This window comes from Tauraco erythrolophus, chromosome 14 (assembly GCF_009769465.1).
Source record: "Tauraco erythrolophus isolate bTauEry1 chromosome 14, bTauEry1.pri, whole genome shotgun sequence".
NCBI lineage: Eukaryota > Metazoa > Chordata > Aves > Musophagiformes > Musophagidae > Tauraco > Tauraco erythrolophus.
This window is the reverse complement of record NC_141478.1, coordinates 13,836,091-13,858,023: the sequence shown is the minus strand read 5'-3', so window position 1 is coordinate 13,858,023 and position 21,933 is coordinate 13,836,091. Positions and strand designations below refer to the sequence as shown.

At 38.5% G+C, this 21,933-nt stretch overlaps 1 protein-coding gene across 1 annotated transcript in view; it reads left to right on the top strand.

The window, feature by feature from the left end:
* MYO5A (myosin VA) overlaps window positions 1-21,933 on the top strand; it is a 102,271-nt gene that overhangs the window by 70,052 nt on the left and 10,286 nt on the right. The window contains 14 exon segments of the mRNA XM_086620568.1: window positions 566-722; window positions 4,615-4,854; window positions 5,383-5,631; window positions 6,749-6,842; window positions 7,565-7,713; window positions 8,446-8,559; window positions 10,759-10,902; window positions 11,693-11,746; window positions 12,451-12,678; window positions 13,794-13,802; window positions 15,534-15,634; window positions 16,172-16,252; window positions 18,182-18,380; window positions 20,645-20,719. Of these exon segments, the coding sequence (XP_086476694.1) occupies window positions 566-722; window positions 4,615-4,854; window positions 5,383-5,631; window positions 6,749-6,842; window positions 7,565-7,713; window positions 8,446-8,559; window positions 10,759-10,902; window positions 11,693-11,746; window positions 12,451-12,678; window positions 13,794-13,802; window positions 15,534-15,634; window positions 16,172-16,252; window positions 18,182-18,380; window positions 20,645-20,719 (1,894 nt within the window).

Genomic DNA, 21,933 nt, shown 5'->3' with positions numbered 1-21,933 from the left:
AGATACACCAGTCAGAGTCCTTTGTTTGAATTGAATTGTGAGGGATGGCCATGGATTGGCCAGAGAAGAGGGCAGGAGTACAGGTGGTATCGTTCAAAGACAAGGTGGTTATGAAGACTGTAAAAATCAGCCTTTGGAAAAAGGCTTATGTCAAGATGCTTTGTAATTGTCTTGCTGAGAGGGCCACGAATGAGCAAACGTTTTCTACAGGTTGAGGTTAGGAGAGCAGATCTGGAAGGTGGCATAGTGGAAATAGCTTTAAAGCTGGAGAAAAGGTGATGGGAAATTAAGCTGAGTGTATCTTGTCAGTTCTATAGCACAGTTGTCAGAGGAAGTGAAAACATTTCCCTGTAAAACCTTGCAAGGTTTCTATTAATTTATCATTCTGTTGTACTGCCATACGGTAGAATAGCAAGTAAAAATGCTATATCACTGGCAACGTGAGGAAGAAACTGAAGTAGCAACTCTTGAGGAAGAGGATAAAATTAAAGGATGTAAAAAAAAAAAAGTATTCAAGCACTGGAAAATAATTACAGGAATTTTCTGTCATCTTTTTCTTGCTTAGCTATGCCAAGTTCCTGCGGAGAACACGGGCTGCCATCACTATTCAGAAATTTCAGCGCATGTATGTGGTCCGCAAAAGATACCAATGCATGCGAGCTGCTACTATTGCTCTTCAGGCTCTCTTAAGAGGTTACATGGCCAGGAACAAGTACCAAATGGTAAGAAATCATAATATTTTACTTCTTCACTCTAGCTTTATTTCCACCTACCTTCAGGACAAAGCCGCTCCGTGGTGTTCCCTTGGGAACCTGAAATGTTTGTGTGCATACTGCTACACATAATGCACAAACAAAGTAACACAGCATAGATTAAAGGACAGCACCTGGAAATTAGAATGATCTGATACTGCAATCAATGAACTTGTAACATATTTTCAGGATATTCACATTGTCGTCTGATATAGATGCACCCAGACTTTCAGTGCAGTCAATGGAGAATCTAACAGGGATTTACAGCATTTCTCGAGAAGACTTTTTCATTTGTTATACAGAATGTCAAGGCACTTAAAATAACTACTGAAAATGGCCCTGTGTGAATGAATGTGTCTCCATGAGTTCAAATCAGGATTGCTCACATCAGTAGACATACGTGATGCACTACTATTCCTATTCCATCCCTAATTTCAGTGATTCTGGAATAGCTGATGGAATATACTGAAGGAGATAAATGTTAGCAAAGTGATACCCACAAATATAGGAGGTTAAAACTTAAGCGTGAGGGTGTTTTTTTTTTTTTTTAAATGTATTGATGTTGGTTTGGTTTTGGAGAGAAATTGGTATAACCCTGTCCTAGTGGTACTGACAATATTTTCCTGATTACGCTTGATCATAGAATCATAGAATGGTTAGGGCTGGAAGGGACCTTCAAAGGTCATCTAGTCCAACCCCCCTGCAAGAAGCAGGGATATCTCCAACTAGATCAGGTTGCTCAGGGCCTCATCTAACCTGGCCTTGAACGTCTCCAGGGATGGAGCATCCACCACCTCTCTGGACAACCTGTTCCAGTGTTCTACAACTCTCATGGTAAAAAATTTTTTCCTAATATCCAATCTGAATCTACCTCCCTCTATTTTAAAACCATTACCCCTTGTCCTATCACAACTGGCCCTCCTGAACAGCCTCTCCCCATCTTTCTTGTAGGCCCCCTTGAGGTACTGGAAGATTTTAGAAATTAGAATTTGCTTTTCAGTGGTTACAGGGCTGGAAACAGAATTATGATCAAAATGATTAGACTACAAAATGCCAGCATGTTTTATGGCACTTTGTCTACATGAATTGTTTTCACTAGGCCCAAAAGTCAGCCTATATTTCAGTGAAAAGTTAGCCAAAAGACTTCTATTTTTTTTCCCAAGTGGGTAGATATTGAAGGCATATAACCAAAAGCCAACTAGTGCTTATGTTCCATGAGTTTCTCTTTTATATTTGAAATTTCTGGGTATTTTTCATTTGTACTAAAGTTGCCTACACAGTCACATGTGAATGTGTCTAAATTACGGCTTTCTAACATATACTAACCAGAAAGTTTGAAAACAAGTAATCCCTGATAAGAATTTCTAAATAATGAGATCCCCATGCTTGACTCAGCTGGTCTTTTGTGTGAGTATCTACTTGTCTCTTTATTGGAATTCTTAGCATTTTCATTATTACAGACCATATTTTATGTCCTGAGACTATATAAGATAAGCTTTTAACAGTGATCTGACAGATGGGATCACAGCAATATGAGGACTAAAAGCCATCTTTAGGAAAATGAGAGATGATTCTGTATGCCTGAAGTTAGTGGCATGAATGATACACACTGCATCTGTCCTGTAGCACAGAGCTTTATAAACCCGTTATATTCCCTCTTAACAGAGATGGCAGATTTCTGGAGGGGTCCCCATAAGGGGTGGTCAGCCTTGCCTGTCAGGGACTGTCCCCATCGAGCAGTGAGTTGTTCACTGCAGTCAAACATGAGGTTCTGGCAAGAGCACCTGCGATGTGCTGGGTGTACACGTTGTCCTCCTAAGGTGGAATTGTATTAAAGCTGAGACACAAGGATGGCCAGGGAGAGAAGCACAGGCTGTGCATGCCATGGGAAGGTAAACAGGGTTGTTCTGAAGTTCGTGATGTTTGCAAGTGAGTGAAACCAAAAGGTTGTCGTATGACAGCGCACTTGAGCTGAGCTGTGGCTCTCTAAGTAATATATGGTACACGTGTTGTTCGTTAGGATTGTGAAAAGTACCTGTTGTTGTTGTTAGAATAAAGGGTATGTGTTGCAGTCACATGACTAAAACAAGGAATTTATAATGGTTGAGTCATCTATTCCACACATCCTGGGGAAGGCTTCTGCCCAAGATGTTGCGATGTGTTTCTCGGCTTAAGAAGGAGTTTAGTTCCTCTACAGCTTTTATATAAGCTTTCCTGGGAAATACCTGGTAAATTAAGTAACTTTTCTGGTACTCTCACCTTCCATTGGAGTGGCCTGTTTCCTCACTGGATTGCATGGGTGTGAGAATTCACTGGCAGATGAGGACCATCCCTGCACAATGGAGGTATTTTATGGGACTTGTTGCTTTCAAACTTGAGGCAAAAATGTTGAAAGCTAGTTGTGTCTGAGCTGTTGAAGCACTCACAGCAACCTGAAGGACTGTTCCAGGAAACGTGTGAGAAGGAGGCAGGAATACTAACTGCATGGCATGCAGACAGGAGGACTTTGGCTTTTGACCTTGCTGTACTTTTGAGAGAGCTATTTCCTTACCTCAGTGTGCTACTTAACCAAGTGCTGGTATTTCAAGTCTCATTTTTCCTTCAGAAATAAATGCTACTAAGGGAGAAAGTTTGTGTATCTTATAATCTTACCGCTTTGCCAGTGAACCTTTTAAATTCGTTGATCTGGAAATGCAACACTTCTAACACATTTCAGTTCATTTGCTAAGAAGTATAAAAGAAAATAAAATTGTTGTTACCCTACTAATTTGTCTTATTGGCTTTGTGGTGTAAGAATATGAACTGCATATGATTTTTAAACTATCAAATCCAAGAAGTAACATAAAATCTTGAACAGTTTTATTCTTTAGAAAAATCTTTTTAATTTGCAGAAGCTTTATTGAGTGAACTCTAAAGTTCTCAGAGTCCTGGAAGCCTTGTGGGTTTAGGCAGGCTCTCCAAACATAGCTGTGGTCTGCTGCAATTCAGGTGCTCCAGACCTGGGGGATCTCTGATTGAATCAGTGAGTGAAGTATCCAAAAACAAGTAGTAGACTCTTCCTAGTGGAAGTCTCTGGCTAATACACTGATGAAGGTTGCTGGCATTCTTGGCTGTTTTTCGTTAAATTTTTTTATTTTATTTTTTTTTTTAAACACCTCAAAGCTATGGTTGAAATTTCTGCTATGAAATGAATTGGAATTATTACAGTATAAAATTTCTGATTAGAATAAATGGAGATTTTTTTTTCCGTGCTGGCAAGTCTAAGATATGTCAAAAAAGGCCAAAAAAAAAAGGGAAAACTAAACTGGCTGGAACTTGTAGCTTGGTCAGCTAGATTATGGCTGCTATTTTTAACAGCTGCTACAATTTACTTTGGGTTCTAGTGTATACTAGCTGCATTGAATATCAAGTGTGATATTGTATTGATGAATTCTATGCAACATACATCAATGATGCTAAGATGTTTTGAGATAGAAGATGCAGTAAAAAAAAAAGGGATTGTATTTGTAATCTTGCCAACAAGTACCATATATTTTTGTAATTAGCTTGGATCTGACATCAACACAAAGGAATGCCCGGTTCTTCGGTGTGCCTCCAGTTCCTCTTTCCATGTTTTTCCTTCTGGTTCCATTTCATTGTATTCCCTGTCATCTTCCTTATTCGTGTCTTCCTTTCCTCTTCTTTTTTGTTTAAATTAATTCTGTATTAATTTCTTGTTGCTCTTCACCAGCAGTTTCTCTTTTCAGGCTAAGGTGTCTCTATGTGCACATCATCATTACACCTCTCATTATGGAGTCTGTTTAACTGAGCAGGTGTAGTTTGCAACTCTAATACACCTTGTGGTGTTTTTTCTTAACTGTAGATGCTTCGGGAGCACAAGTCTATTATTATTCAGAAGCATGTAAGAGGCTGGCTGGCTCGAGTGCACTACCGTAGGACCCTGAAGGCAATTGTTTACTTGCAATGCTGTTACCGGCGCATGATGGCCAAGAGGGAGCTGAAGAAACTGAAGATAGAGGCCCGGTCTGTAGAGCGCTACAAGAAGCTTCACATTGGCTTGGAGAACAAGATCATGCAGCTGCAGCGAAAAATTGATGAGCAGGTAAAAGCTCCCTGGCCTCAGGGAAAACATTTAGCAATCTTGTATTACCTTTCTCAGTAGCACTGTGAGCATTCACAGAAAAATGCACTGAATTTTCATTGTAAGGTGTCAGTTCTTTTTTCTGGTGAAGAACATTGGTAGAGGAGAAAGGGAGGCCACAGGAGAACTGGAACAGTAAAGCATCCATTGGTGGCTCTCGGCAGCACTGAGAGAAAACATCTGCTCCCTTAATGTTGGTATTTCACTTGAAGCATGTCAGTTGCTCTGTTTAAGGGGAAGGTGAGGTGATCCCGTTTGATGTGTGTGGGCTCCCTGTCTGATTTTAGTTTGAGAAGTTAATCCACAGGCTTAAGGGCTGGGCTGTTCTGTCTCACCTCGTTAAGTAATTCTGCAAAAACAGACTGAAACTTTTTGGAAATGGGGAAGCTGCTCTTTTGCTCCCTTGTCTGAGTATATTCTGTAGGGGACTAGAAGGCTCCCTTAAAGCAGAACTTCTCCAACAGCTGCTATGTGTTGTGTTTTGCAAAGAACAAAGAGTACAAATCTCTGCTGGAGAAGCTGAGCAACCTGGAGATTACGTACAGTACAGAGACAGAGAAGCTGCGGAGTGATGTGGAAAGGCTTCGGATGAGTGAGGAGGAGGCTAAGAACGCAACCAACCGTGTCCTCAGCCTTCAGGAGGAGATTGCCAAGCTCCGGAAGGAGCTGCACCAAACTCAGTCTGAGAAGAAGACCATTGAGGAATGGGCAGACAAATACAAACATGAAACTGAGCAGGCAAGTATGCAGTCTCAGATACATGAGAAGGTTTGTAGGAGCCTGGTGTCCACTCAGGTTTTGCCAGGCTTAACTTCTTCAGTTGTGTGGCTGATATTTTTACAGTATTTTCAAGCAGTGTTACACCTGTACAATCCTAAATAGGCTTGATACCTAAATAACTATACCTCTGGTAAAAGAATATACTAAATCTATATATTGTGTGTAAACATATGCATTCAATCTAATCAGATTTTGATATTCAAAGTATTTGCAAATCCAAATACTTAAGCTTCCTCAATTAGTCAGAGATAGCGCATTGATAAAAAGAAATCGTTTTACCTACCTCGAGACCGTAATCACATAGATACCAGAAATCTGTCCCGTACGCAGTATTCAAAGGTACCTGTTTATATCCTTCCGAATTTAATCAATTAGCCTACTGAACACATGTATGTGTGCATAGTCTAGTTGAACAGGTTTCGACTAATCCCTTATCTTTGCTTTAACCATGAGCATATCAAACAAGTTGTTTCCTGCCAAGATTACTTGCTGATAGCGGTGCAAGTTTTGAATATTGGAAGAGCCATTCCATCATTATGTGATGCCGCAGTGATAAATTTCAAGATCAGATAAACATAAGGAAAAATATTAATTGATTAAGTAAAAGGAATGCATAGTAACCATAGTCAGAGACAAACGAGTAACTGGTAAACCTGGGCACGGTTAAAGCAGCACAACTTTTGGGCAGAGGCGAGATGTTAGATTATGGTGTTACCCAATGCAATGGAATAGGCAATAGAACCAAATTTGTTCCTATTGCAGGAATGTTTCTGTTTCAGGGAATAAATTATATCTTTGGGACTTTACTGAAAAACATTATGGCACAATGGAGTGGTTCAAGGCAATTTTGGCATCCACTCAGAAATGAAGTGCAGAATATACAGGGGAATCTGCAGTGGGACATAGTTAAGACATGTAATTTGGGAAATGAAGATGTCGTAACTTAATTGACTGATTTCATCCTCTGAGGAAAAGTTCAAGTATTTGAACTTTAGAAACAAGGATATAGTTGCTGTTAGAGCTACTGGTAAAAGATCAACTGCATTGTGAGTCAAATATTTTATTGTCTCTGTAGCTGGTATCGGAGCTGAAAGAGCAGAACACATTACTGAAAACAGAAAAAGAGGAGCTGAACCGCCGCATCCATGACCAGGCGAGGGAAATAACAGGTTGGGTCTGTTCCCTTCGCTCAGATTTTCTACCTCATGTGACCTTGTAAAGCAACACTCCGCTGCATAGGTTGGGCTAATTTGCCTTAGTTTACATTTCTTTTTAGTTTAATGGTTTCATTTCTTTGTTTTAAGAACTGAAATGCATCAGAATTATTTACTATTTGAGTTACCATGAAGTCCTAAGGGTTTGGGATCTTTTGGGTGAGGATAACTGTTACAAAGCATTTTACTTTTAAAAAGAAGGCTCTTGTATTTAATACAATTAACCTACTGCAGCTCTTCTGGCTGCTGTGACTATGTAGACAGAAGCCAGAAGAGTGTAACTCTAGATGCGAAGGCTGTGATGGAGGCAGCTGCGATGAGGAGGGTCAGTGTGCTTGAGGCATAAAGCATCTCACATTTTGCTTTCTACATAACACGGCTTTTGGGCTGGTGCCCCTTCTTACTTCCTCCTGGAATGACTAATACAAGGTATTAGCAGAATAACTAACTTGACTGAGTGAACCCTTCTGTGGTTACCACAATAATGCTTTGGTCCTTCACATATTTGGCTTAATGTTTGCCTACGGAAGCACAAAGAGCACACACCAGCTTCAGACAGCAGACTGTTTCACTATCTGTGTTCCTGGTGCAGACATATGCCTGTACCTCCAGGATGGATGTGCTGCATGGTAGGTAGAACTGGAGTTCTCACTTTGGATTCCTGTTCTCCATGGCAGAGACAATGGAAAAGAAGCTAGTGGAGGAAACGAAACAGCTAGAGCTAGATCTGAATGATGAACGCTTACGATACCAGAACCTGCTGAATGAGTTCAGCCGTTTAGAGGAGCGGTATGATGATCTCAAGGATGAAATGAACTTAATGGTGGTAAGTAGCTAAGTATCTGAGAAATCAGAAGCTGCTCACAAATGTGTTTAGGCCAAATCTAGTGGTATAAGTTAGTAACTGATTCTGCTGTCGGCTGTGTGGTGGTGACCTGTACCTGAAAATAGAATTTGTCCTTTTAAATATTGATTAAGTAGATTAGCTCAGCCAAAACAAATAAATTTAAAATTTGTTGTTAATTTTTAAAATTTTGGTTTTATTTTCACATTTGTGAAGAAAGCTAAATTTCTACTGTGACTTTGCTAGTGGTATTGCACGTGCCATCCGCCCTGATTTTGCCCTGAAGTTATTCAAATATGCTAGGGTTGTTTGTAGCACATTCATCCAGTGTTAAATTTTAAGTAGTTCTAGGAATATTTGATGTGGCACGAAGAAAAAAATACTCCTCAATACAATGTCTGGGAAATTAGAGAATTACTGCCTGTGCTTCCTGTAAACCGAGCTTTTCTTTCCCACAAAATGCTGCGTTGTTGCTTGATTCTGCTTCCTGCAGCAATACTTGATCGTGTAGGATCTGACCTGTCTCCATAGATTTGATAGTGAACATCTCATAGGCTTTAGATGGCATGAAAGATCAGAATCAAAAATCTTTTACTGTAAATTTTGATAGCTGTGAAATAACACCAAATAGTACAAGCTAAATTATAGGTTGTGAAGAGACAGTCTCAGGGAAAACCGTATAGTGGTATTGATTTGTTTTTATTTGCACTCCAGAACATCCCCAAGCCTGGACACAAAAGAACGGATTCAACTCACAGTAGCAATGAATCTGAATATACTTTTAGCTCTGAGATCACAGAAGCAGAAGACTTACCAGTGAGGATGGAGGTAATGTTAAAAAAACCCCACAACTTTTCATTGTCAATGGTTGAACTTACTCCTCTCTCTTTTTTTCATATGTGCTGTGAACACCATATCCTTATATAAAGATATCTGATGCTTCAATCCAACTTTTTCTGTTTCCTTTTTGAGAGCAGCTCATTCTATAGTTAGTTGTGGTCCTATGTAAAAAGACTTTGTGAAAGTATGCTTCGAATTCTTCTGTATTACAGTAAGCATAGACTAGGTATCTGGCCAGCCGATTGATGTGCATCTAAAAAACATTTATTTGCCACTGTTTGTAAGCACAATCACTTTTTCAGTACAAAATGTGAATTCAGAAAACCAGTGAGACTTCCTGAGAAGTCTGTATATTGTATATTCAAGGATTAGAAGTGGCAAGGTGGCCAGCCACATTATTAGTAGCTACTTGGAACAAGTTCCCTGTTCGAGGTGAGAACCTCATGTTGATTCATTTTTCCTCTGTTTCATAGGGATGAATAAAACTCCGAGAATGTACTGTCCCTTTGCGTATGCTGTGATACAAATCCAGAAAAATTCAGAATTTTCAGAAATATGACTCTCTTGATTCAGCTAATGAATAATAATCAGGAATAATTTGTGGTGCAACCCCAAGGCATTCTTAGAATTTTCCAAGATAACTCCCCCTTCGGTCCCTCCCAAAGAAGTGGGACTGCTAACACAGCAGAGAGCCATCACGTTGGTGGTCTGACTGTGCTCGGCAGTTTGCAGATGCAAAGGTTTTTCTGTGCTTTCTAAAGATCATCTTAACTGTGAGCCATCACACAGCTCACTCCATTTGCCCTCTGTCTAGGCTAGTTATCTCCACTCCAAGTTAGTTGCTTTTTACAGGCTGTCATTACTGGTTTTGAAAGCCTCAGCAGAAAATTATTTTCTGCTATGGATGCAAATACCCTGACACATTGATGCTGGCACATATTCTATGCTGGCTCTTTCATAATTTGCCTTCCCACTTACATTTTTCACCTTGCATAATTGTTTCAGAAAGATGCTCCTACCTTGGTGGATAATCAGGAAAAGGAACAGTGCAACTTACATGTGATTTGATTTCACATACAAGCCAAATGTCATCTTTTCCTTTGGCTAATAGACTTACTGAATTGCTGTTCTAGAACCAGTTTTGGTTTTTAGAATATAAATGAAAAAAAATTAACTCTCACAAGAGCGAATAAATGCAGCACTGAGAAGATTAAATCTGTATTTGTTTAATCCCTTACAATTTCAAACTTCAGTTTGACTCCAGACTAAAAATATAGATTAATGGTACAAAACCACATTAAGAAATAGGATCCATCTCAATGCAAACCAGTGAAGCCAGAAAACTCAAAAGTCTCAAAGTTTGTTTTCTTTTTCCTGAGCTGTTGGTGTGGTTTATGACTCTTACCCTCAACAGTAAAAGGAGATGAAGTGGAAATGGCTGTGCTGGCTTGTCTGCTACAGTCATTAATGTTAATTTTCTAGTTCCTTTTCTAGGCTTCGAAATTTTATGGTGCACTTCATATTAAATGCTTTGATCTTCTTGCTACATAAAGTACAAAATGGCTGATGGACAATTTCTGATGTACCTTCAGATTACAAATGCTGGTCCTTGCCCAGAAAATAGTGAGAAAGCTGGTGGATTAGGCCCAGAACAGACTGTATAATTAGAGTAATAAAAGGAAAATGGCATAAAATACATCTTTAGGTACCTATTTATGTCACATTCCACTAAATTAACCTGTAAAGCTACAGTCAGCAGAGAAATTTCTCTGTAGCTAAAGAACTTACTGTAGAAATAATTTAAAACTAAACAAAAAAGACCTCTATTTACTGTTGTTTCCAGGTGAGCCTAACCACAGACTTTTTTTTTTTCTCCTTTCCCCCTCCAAACAAGTAAGAATAAAAGGTATGCTTAATTATAGACCTCCTGTCTGCTAGGTAGTCTCTAGTGCTTTCTTTTTCTAGGCTTTAGGCTTAGATACATTTTATTCTAGTAGATCCTTTTTTAAAATAGCGTTTGACAGCTGATGAAATATTTTAGATACCAATAGTCAACTCTCAGAATCAAGTACAAATTCTGTGTTCCTCTCTTTCCCCAGCCTGTTTCCCATCTTTACTCACTGTAGTGCTTCCTTGTGATGTGGAAGGAGAACACTTCTTGACATCCTTCTATTCTTTCTGAAGCAGGAACCAAGTGAGAAAAAGGCACCATTGGATATGTCTCTGTTCCTCAAGCTGCAGAAACGGGTTACGGAGCTGGAGCAAGAAAAGCAATCCCTGCAGGATGAACTGGACAGAAAGGAAGAACAGGCTCTCCGTGCCAAAGCTAAGGTGGGCTCCTTCTAGCTGATCAAATGCTGACACCACAGTATCCCTCCTTGTGAAATCGTAGCTGTGTGAGTGCTGACCGGCTTACACTAAATCCTTACCTTCCCTTAGTACTTGCCTTATTTAACGACAAGTTTTATATATTGTGCTTAGTACTAGAGATTGGTTCTTTAGTTTTTCAAGGTCCTTGAGATCCTCAGATGGAAGTTAACATGAACAAGAAGTGCTTGAGACCTTACTTAAAAAAGAAGAAGAAAGACTGTTTTTACTAAGGAAGAGTAATATAGAAATTCTACTTAAATGATGTGGAGAATGAGTAATTGTTCCTTTGAGAAAAAGGACAGAGTAAGAAGTGTTTTAACCAAGATGCAGAGCCAAAGTGCTGGAATTAGACATGTTTAGCAGATTTTATAAGAAATTCTTCTCTGATTTGGTCTCCTTGAGTACTTATAAAAATATGAAACCAGTTTTGGCAGTCGTTTCTTATTACTCTTCCACTGGTGAATGTCTTGAGCATCCTGACATTTGTCCTGCTCTGTTTTGTTACCAGTGACAGTAGTGTGATTTGCACATGATTTTATTTATATTAACCAATTATATCTCACAAATTCATAAGTAAATGAAAGGAGACAATGACAATATTTAGAGTAAAGCATCAGCAGTACCAGAATGAGTGTTTTCCAGTTTTATAGGAAAATAATTTCGGCTCCCTTTCCTTTTCCTGCCTCAACTAAATTAAAGAAATGAAAGCATTGCATTTTTATTTTTAACACTTGTCCATATTCTTTCATAGGAGGAGGAACGGCCTCCAATAAGAGGGGCAGAGTTGGAGTATGAGTCGCTAAAGGTAATTCTAAAAAGGATGTTTCTGTTACTTTCTGTGAGAATATTGCCACCAATTGAATGTGATGGCATAGAAAATGACATCAGCCCTCCTGTTTCAGAATATTAGCTGGAGAAACTAGAGCAAAAATTCCCCAGCAATCGTTTTATTGTAGGATTGTCCTTTTTGAGGTGTAGAATGTGTGGCTGGGGCTGCAGTACAAAAAGATCCTCTGAAAAAAGAGAGTTTACTCTGTTGAAACACTTAATACAGCTTGCAAGTTAATTTGAGCAAAAATACGGTGATAAATGTAGCCCTCTTTTCCAAACACATTATTTAAATTAATGCATACCTTAGACCACTAAAACCCAAACTATTTCCTAGTATCACTGAATGATGCAGAATCTTCTTAGCCTGCTGACCAGTATTCATTGTGAACTTTATTTTTTTTTTTTTGTTAATGGGATAATAAGAGGAAGAAAAGATTGATAATTTTTTCCCCATCAAATCTGTTTGATTCATGTATGTGTTCTGATTTTGCACTTCAGGCGAAAGGTTAACCCTATTAGTGAAGTCCTCCCAGGCACTATTCACTGTAGTCAAGAGGTCAGGGATTGGTTTGTTGCAGTTAGTTCTCGTTTTTTACCATTTCTATCCAGTTTTTTACCTGTGGTTTATAGACATATTGGAATGCTGCTGGATGACAGAATTGTCCTGATTTCTTGCAGCGTCAAGAACTTGAATCTGAGAATAAAAAACTGAAGAATGAGTTGAACGAGCTGCAGAAGGCACTCACAGAAACACGCTCTCCAGAGGTAACTGCTCCTGGTGCCCCTGCATATAGAGTCCTCCTGGATCAGCTGACTTCAGTAAGTGAAGAGCTTGAAGTACGCAAGGAAGAAGTCCTCATCCTGAGGTCTCAGCTTGTTAGCCAGAAAGAGGCTATTCAACCCAAGGTAAATAATAGTCAGCAGATGCACTGTGTAGTAAAGTTGCATCGCATTACTGACGTGCTGTGTTTAATTTAACAGCGTGCTTGAAAAGGCAGAATAAAATGGTCTAAGTTTGAAAGCCTTTCTAAGCATAATCCATTGATCCATTGCGAGTGCACAAATTGCAGCAGTCTGAATTGGGAGATTCTATTAATAAACCAATTTCAAATTTGTCTACCAGCGTTCATGTAAAGATACTATACTGATTACACCAGGCTGGCAGATACCAGTGGTCTGGCCAGGATCTCCTCAGACTCCGTTAACAATGCAGAAATAATTCTCATTTGGAGCAGTATCATTTCTCTAGTGAGAATGTAGTTTGACTGGAAACTTTACAATAGTTTTCAGGAATTCTTTTTAATAGTTCAGTAGGAGGTATAAGGAACAATTTCTTGTAAATCTATGCAGGATCATAGATAATCGCAAATAACATTTCTTAAAGATGACCTATGAAGATACATAAATTCCATATTATTGCTTGATAGGTGCTATATGGTTTTGTTGAGTAGGTTATAACCACTGAATGCATGTCTTCTAAAAAGCCGTAATTCCGATGAGATACTTAGGGAAGTAATAGCTTTGAAAATAAGAGTTATTCAACCTGAAAAGGTATCATGTAAATCCAGGAACTAGTCGTTTTCATTGGACTGAGCTATCTAGTGTTTCGTAACTACAGCAAGGAATGAACAGATATGTCATCTTTCCTTTGCTACTGCAAAGTTAGGTTTATATTTGTCCTAAATAAATTGAAATTCTGTGATGCATGAAGGGATACATATCTTGTTTTAAATGATTAATTATAAAGAAAACAGAACTTGCTTTTCTGCAGTATTTAGAACATTGTAACTAAATACTTGAATAGTAAATCCTTGAATAACTTATTCTCAGCAATGGTGAGGTATGAGTAGGGTTTTTACTGCAGTTATGAGTATGAGGGAAATATGAAAGTGACCTGTGGGATGGCTAACAGCCAGTTTGCAGATAGTTTCTGCTTGTTAGTTTGGACAGCTGCAGCACAGACGGATTTTTTTTTTAATGATTTGTTTTTCTTCTTTCTTGCCTACCAATTTGATTGCCAGGAGGATAAGGTACACATTTTCTTCTACAGTTACAAATCAGAACTCTTAAATGCTAAAAAAACCCTCAGCAATACTTGAGCTGTCATTTCCCTGCCTCTCATAAGTAACCTACATGTATTTGAAGTTGTTCTTGCACTTTGCTGTTATTGAAAAACCTTTCTCATTATCCTGTTTCCCCCGCATCCCCATCTTCCTGCTCCATGCAAGGGAACAAGTTACTTAAAAACAAGCAGATTTAAGAATTTTGAACTGTTGGTTTATGGTAACCTGAACATGAAAGGAAAGATTCAGAAATTAGTCTAGTCAGCTTAATCAATGTATCTTGTTGAGTGTGTTAGAAGAGTAAGAGCAGCACTGTGATTCAGGAATCAGATTGCTGCTAACTTGCAAAATCCATCAATTTCACAAAAAAGAGTCTGGTATGAAGAACTACCTTACTTCATAGTGTTTCTGTCCATGGCAGGGGGGTTGGAACTAGGTGATCTTTGAGGTCCCTTCCAACCCAAACCATTCTATGATTCTATGAAACATTCAGGACTTATGTTGTGATCTGTAGGTAGGAATTGCTGAATGTTTGATTAGACAATGTAGTTCAACACATAGTGTTTAGGGGTATGAGAAACTGAACTGACTCTAAATGAAGGCTGTTAATTCAAATATTACAACTACAGCAGGTAGGGTATTCTTGAAGATATAAGAGTAATTAGCATTTCTTTCCATCAGCACAAAAATAGTATTTGTGCTGATGGAAAGATTTAGCAATAGATTGCTAAAGCTTGACAGATTGGCAGGTGAGATACAGCAGTTTTACTGTGTAATAAAATAATAGTAGAAAAATCACAAAGATCTCATAAGGATGTTGGGAATAATTCTTTGAGGACCTTATATGTTTTATTGGTTTTCATATTAGATAGCGCATATCATACTAGGCGTAGAGACCTATACTCCAAATTTATGGCCACAAAGTTGTTGTTGTAAATACTTTTCAAAATTTTACTCAGGAAAATTTCATTTGATTGTTTTGAAAATCAAAAAGAAAAGTAAGAATTCAATCTCTTTTGTTCATTAGAGTCCTGTGATTCCACTGTAATTATGCATAGCAGTGACTCAGATCAGACTAGCCAAGACGACTGTAAACATCTGTTAAGCATTCAAGTTTTACTGAAGAAAAAGCAAAAGTGCCATAGTAAACATTCAAAACTGAAACAAAATGGAATTATGATGATATCTAATTTAAAAAATATCAAGCCCCTGTAAATTATTTTCTGCTTTGCCAGAGTACTTGAAATATATGGAGTGAGGAATGGACCTTATTTATGAGATTTAAAAGACTACATATAATGCTATGTTTAAGAAACATTAATAGAATTAAGCTTGCAAAATTATGCTTCTTCAGTTTCAGTATTAGCAGCTGTTCCTGGTATTTTGAAATAAAATGCAAATTCATCATTTTATGAAATTCATTTTGTTCCTTTTACACGATGAACAAATGAAAAGAGGTTAACATATGTACCTGCTTATTGGACAGATTGATATTTGACCATGTTGTATACACTCATTTTAAAAGATACACCAAATAGACATAGAAGTTATGGACCAACCTCCTGCTCAGGTACCCACACTAATTTTAACGTGGCTACTCAATGATTAGTGTTCCACGTGGCTAAAGTGACGAAAACATAGCTTCAAAAAACAATTACATTGTTAAATTTACCCTGAAAATCATCATTCTTTTTCCAGAATACCATGACAGACTCTACAATCCTCTTGGAGGATGTACAAAAGATGAAAGACAAAGGAGAAATAGCACAGGCGTATATTGGACTGAAGGAAACAAACAGGTACAAGTTCTCTTTCCTTAATCTACGATCAATTGGGGTCTGCTGTGACACACTGTGTGTATCATATTCAGTAAGTTGCATCCATGTACTTAGAGAACACTTGTAGTTAGGGTTATAATTTGATTTGATTAGTAAAATTGCTCTGTGCAATATTTGAAAGGATGAGGAACAATGGGGAACTGCAAAATCAAGCTTCCTGGATTTACATCTTCTTAGCCTTTAATTGCTACATTGCTCAAACTAGGTGCTGTTCCCCATGATGTTTTTTTTACCTTTTGTCCAGTAGTTGTCACAATAGTCTGTTATAATACCTGTATTGTAACAGCATGAAATGCTGTAACTAGTTGAGCTAACACCAAGAACTGAATTTCATCATTAAGAAGAAATAAGTATAAAGAAGTAATTCACTAAGTTGTTTTAGAGCATGTTTGTTTCTCTTTTATAGTAACTGTAATTTAGTGTGTAATGTCCTTAACGTGTCATCTCATCACCATCACATATCTCTCTTGTATTTTTTTTAAACACTTTTCTTGAAAGGCAATCTCCCCAGGACTATCATATGCTGAATGAGGATGGAGAACTTTGGCTGGTTTATGAAGGGTTAAAACAAGCCAACAGGTTACCAGACTTCTCAGAATGTTTTTTTTTCTTCATTTGCATCTTCTTTTCTAGCTAACTTTGCCCCTTGGTATGGGTTTGCTTTGTCTACAGTATTTCCATTGCTTTAACAGTTAGGGGAAAAAAAAAAAATCACAAATTATACAAATTAAAGAGTTTCCTCAGGCTTAGTGACCAAACGTTTCTACTTTTCAAGTTTTATCATTTAAAAACGGTGGCAACAGCTAATATGTAATTCCTAAGAACACTTGCACAAAAATAGACAGTAAAATACCAGAAGCTCCACAACTGGGAAAGATTTGTAGCTGTGTATTATTTGTCTGCCTTTATGTTGGGTATCAAAATTAATGTCCCTTACACTTTTTCAGCCTAAAGAACTACAGTCATTTTAGTAATTATAAAACTATTGTTTGTGTAGCTTCAGGGTACTCTTATCTTTCAAATGGTTATAAATCTTACTCTCCTTGTTGAGACTCAAATTCAGCCAACTGAACTTTCTTCTCCCACATCTCCCTGTACCAGATTCAAAGTATAAGACACAAAATAGCCATCAAACAGAAGTAATCTTTAGTTCATCGTGGTGCTGTTCAAGCCTCAGTGCAGTCACTGCCGTCTCTGCAAAGACTGTGCTGGTCACATGATGGGGCAAGATTCACCTCATTAGGAAATGCAGTGCTGGCTATGGGTGCACATCTGGGCCCCATATCCATACATGTGTTCCAGACTTCCACGTGGTTCCTAGTCCTGCACTGGCAACTAATTCAATAGATCAGGAGTGCTGATCTTCAATATATGCGTTTGGTAGCAGTAACTACAGAAGGAGGTATTTTGTAATGAATGCTACTAACTCAAGTCTTTCCTTTTCTTGTGCTAACAAATTCTACACCTAACATTGTTTTGTAAGCCTGTGAAGATCTAACTTAGAGCAAGCGTTCTGCAGAGCAGGATGTGAGAGTGTTTGCTCCATGCCTCTTGTTTCTTGTCCTAGCGCTGTAGAGACAAGAGGCCTTATATTAAATGGCAAAGCAATGCAGGTAAATGACTATTTGTCCTTGCGTGCTTGATCACTCTAGTTACTAATAAATGTGCCTGCCTTATGCATATTTAAACCCTGAAAGATTGTCTAATTGAACACTAGTAGTCACTAGTAATGTCATTTCCTGTGGTGTGTACGTACGAGATGATGAGTCAGGGCACCTGGACAGTGCCTTGCAAGCAGGAGTAGATCCCCACAGCACTGCTCCGAAGGAGGCGGGTACGTGTTATCGCCGTTTCACATGAGAAGAATTTGAGACATGATGTGCCCAAGGGGAAAGAGGGAGTCAGTGGTCAGGATAAAATATTGCTCCCGGATCCCAGTCCTGAGTTTAGTTCTGTTGTTAACCTTTCCTGCACTAATGACAACCCTCTGCAAAGTGTTGGTTTTAATATAAAAATAAAGATTATTTATGTGCATTTGCAATTAAATGGTTTCTGACTGAACAGAGTTAACTATAAAAAATTTTTTCCTTTGTTAATATTGCAGGGTTCTAGCTCAAGTGAACACAGTGTCGTCTTCATCTTACACTGTTTGATTTGGTTAGAAGTAAAACCTCTTTAAAGCCCCTTTAAAAGCAGCGACGATCTGTAAAGACGTAGCAGTACATTTATTGCCACATGTTCTCAGTGGCACCGTACACAGTGTGTGTTCAATCACAAAGGAAATGCAAAGCAGCGTTACAATTAGTTTCTCTCCACTTTTTGATCATGCAAGCTTAATTTAATTAGAAGGCATACTGAAGGGTTTAAAGAGTACTCTGCCTTTTTCATTTTCCTTTGCAAGCCATGGCTAATTGTTCCTGAGCAGCAGCTAAAGCTTTACACTCCCTCTGAGAATTGGGGATGTAACTTTGTAAGTGTGTTCACACAACTGTTGCTCAACTTCTTTAGGCTGCTGGAGTCTCAGCTTCAGTCACAGAAGAAGAGCCACGAGAATGAACTGGAATCGCTGCGAGGTGAGATCCAAAGTCTGAAGGAAGAAAACAATCGCCAGCAGCAGCTCCTAGCACAGAATCTGCAGCTGCCTCCAGAAGCCCGCATTGAAGCCAGCCTACAGCATGAGATCACCCGGCTCACTAATGAGAACTTGGTAAGGGAAATGGTGCTGCAGGAGCAGACTAGGGGACTTACAGACTTGCTGTGCCACTAAGTTCTTACCAGTTTTCAGATGGCAAAAAATTGCATGAGTGCCATGGTTTTTTTGGAGGTAAGCTAATGGGAGAGAGAGAGACTTGCGATTGCTGATGAAGTAATTAACGTTTCAGGGAATTTGTTCAAAGTTTGTGGCGTGGAGAAAGCTCGTGGATCCCAGCTTTCAACTGATGAGTTTAATCATCACTAAATAGAATGACTGATATCCAGGGAACTCATAAAAAATATTACTGCCAAGTAGTGGTTTTCCTGTATAATATGTTTGGGTTTTTTGTTTGAAAAACTCTGATTTTCAATTATTGGTTGAAAAAAATCTGATTTTCAAGCTTTTCAATTATTTAATGTCACTTTTCTTCCTATTTCTCTCCTCCCTGCCTGAAGCTACACAGATAATCCACTGTGTTATGAGCTCCAGCTATTCAGTATGTTTTGAAGAAAGAAATAGTTCCAGAATAAGAAACTTGGTTAGAAGTCACTTAGCTAATAATTGGTTTTCCTTGTTTACTTCACAGTGTTTTTGTATGAAGGAAAGATGGGTTGAAATTCCTTACCTTTCCCTGCAAAGGAGTATGTTCATCGTGTGCAGGCTAGTTCATTTCTGGGGAAATTTTCCGAACAGGCTCATGTTGGAATATTGTTGGCTTATCACTGTTTATTGGTAAAGGGAACCATGCTACTTCAGGAAGAAAAATCCTAGCTCTGAGTGTCATTGCTTCCTCTAATCAAGCCAAGGTGTAGTCTTTCCTGCTTATGCATGTTACAGAAGTTATCGTTGTCGGGCTCTTGTCTTAGTACCAAAGGTTTTGAGGAAAGCATCAGATAATTCAGCTAATGGATGTTGGAAAACTGATTGAAAGTCTATTGTAAATTTTCCTCAGCAGCAGCTCTCTCCCACTGGCAAAGGTAAATGGTGAATGTTTCTGTCTCTGACAGCTCCCTCCTGCTGCTTAGTCATACGTTGTGATTTTTAGCTTTTTCCCCCCCCAAGAGACCTACTCATCACATTCTGTGTTCCCAAGACAACACACAGTCATGTAATTACATCCCAGAGGAGTTCTTTTTATTTTCAAATACAGTGAGTGTAATTTTACTTGTTAAATATAGACTCATTCCTTAGTATTTCACTTCTGATGTTTGAGTATTGCAAGTCCACTCCAAGACAAGTATATGCTTTTCTACTCCTAGCCCTAGAACGGAAATAACTTACTGGCTTTCCAGATGGGATATTAGAATTGCAGTATTCACTGCAATCCCATCTTGATTAGCATAAGAAAATGTCCTGTCCAGGTTCTCACAAAAGTTATATTCCAGACTTTCACAGTACAGTTTAGCCTGTATTCGGGTATAAACAACAGCCTACTCTTCTATTACCCAGTGATCCCTCCCCACTCGAGAAGGGGAATCAGGAGAAAGAAGGAAGACCTGTGAGTTAAGAGCTTTTTAATAAATGAAATGAAATGAATTATAATAATTTATATAGACAAGTGATGTACGGTGCAATTGCTCACCACTCCTTGACCAATGTCCAACCAGTTCCCAGCTAGCAATCTCAAAGCAGGAAAATTCCAAACCCACAGTCCTAGAAGGGAGAGAGCAGGCCTTGAGAGCAGAATTACAGGTGAGCTCCTCCAGGGACAGCAACCATTCAGAAAAAGAGACCATCCCCAACAAACTTTCCAATTTATAGTGAACATGACGTTACTTTCTATGGAATACCTATTTGCCAGTTTAGGTGTTGGTTGCCCTGGCCACGCTCCCCCCAGGTTTTTGGACATCTGGGTTGTTAGCAAAAACAAGTTATAAAGTCCTTGATCACTGTGGATACCTGCATACCATGGCTGGCTACAGACTAAAACAAAGTGTCTTATCAACTTTGTTCTCACCCTCCGGTGCTGCAGTCCTCTTAAAAATGCAGCTTACTTTAGAAATGTAGCTTCTCTGAACAGCAAAATGATTCTATGATTCTATCCCAGCAAAACCAGGACAGTACTGTCTGTTTTTAAAAGATCTGATGGTTCTGCAACTCATCTACATCAGCTTCTCTCTGGGAGAGGCTGGCGTGAACACCACAGCTAAGGACTAGACTACGTAAAAGCTAGAGATTCTTGATCTTGTTTAATCTGATTTAATTTATATAGTGCTTACTGAAGCATCAGTGTCTCAAAGTGAGGGGGAAAAACAATCCTGTACCTATTTTTACAGTTTTATGAGGAGTTGTATGCAGATGATCCCAAGAAGTATCAATCGTACCGGATTTCACTGTACAAACGGATGATTGTATGTAGATCACGTGAATCCTGTTTCTCTGTTGTCTCGTTTGCTGTTTCTGGAGCACTAATTGAAAAGCAGGCTGCCTCCCTTTTCTCCCTTTCAAAGGAAATCCCCTGCAGAGAGCTTCACGATGCCAATTACTTCCCTCACTGCTTTTTTTGTTAGTCTCAGTGTCCTCTGTGTAATCTGTGTCTCTTTTTGATGCGCGGTTTTGCTACTAATAGAAGTCTTACACTGTGAGCAAAGCATTTTCTTTTTGAATACTATTTAATACTGAAACCCTGAAAAAGAGGCACGTTAATGCAAAAGATGCTCAATTTTCAGAACCACTCTTTGCTTTAAAACGTCGATACGTTTAAATTCAGTTCAGCAAAATAGAGGCCTGATAATAGAGATACTTATCAAGGTGAATAATGCCTGCAGTCCAGTCCTAGCCTGAGTTTATTCATAGATCTCTTTACAATGTTGACATCTGCAATGAATAAATCTATCAGACTCAAAATACATAACCTTTTAATATTTCTCAAAAATGAAAAATATGAAGGATAAAATTGGAAATAATATTTCTATAATAATTAAAAATAACAAATTGTGATAGCACCATATGTAACCTCGAAAGAATATAATTTATGAGATTCTGGATCTTAATGAGATGCAAAATCTGTTCAGTTCGTTTAGGGGAACCATAGAAGGAACTTTATTCCTCCTCACATATTTGTTCAGAAATCGTATCCCTTCACTGATACACTCAAAATGTCTGTTACATGTGGTTTTTTATTAATTTCAGGAGAAATTGTTATATCTGGCATTAAGTATATTGTGTTATTAACAGAATTTCTGTTGTAAAATTGAACGCCGCTTTGAATGTGAAGCATGGCCTTGGTTCTGTTCTTTCAACAGGCCTAATTATCTTACTGCTCAAGTACATTATATTAGGTTGTAAACTCTCTAGTACGTGATTAAGAGTAATTTTGTGCCTAATTCTAAGTTGTTGCCAATGCTGCACTGATATTTTTCGGAACTTTAGGAAAGGTGTAGTTTCCCAGATGATGCGTTTGGTGCAAGGAGCTCATGGTCTCTTGTGTTCTTACCAGTGCCGTGAAGAATCACACTTACAAAAGAGCGTTTTTCTTTTAAGCTGCTTTCAAACCCTTAACCTGGAATGGTTTTCAAGTTTTTTGAGGTTGAGATTTTGCTTCCTTTAGAAAGACTTCCCCTTT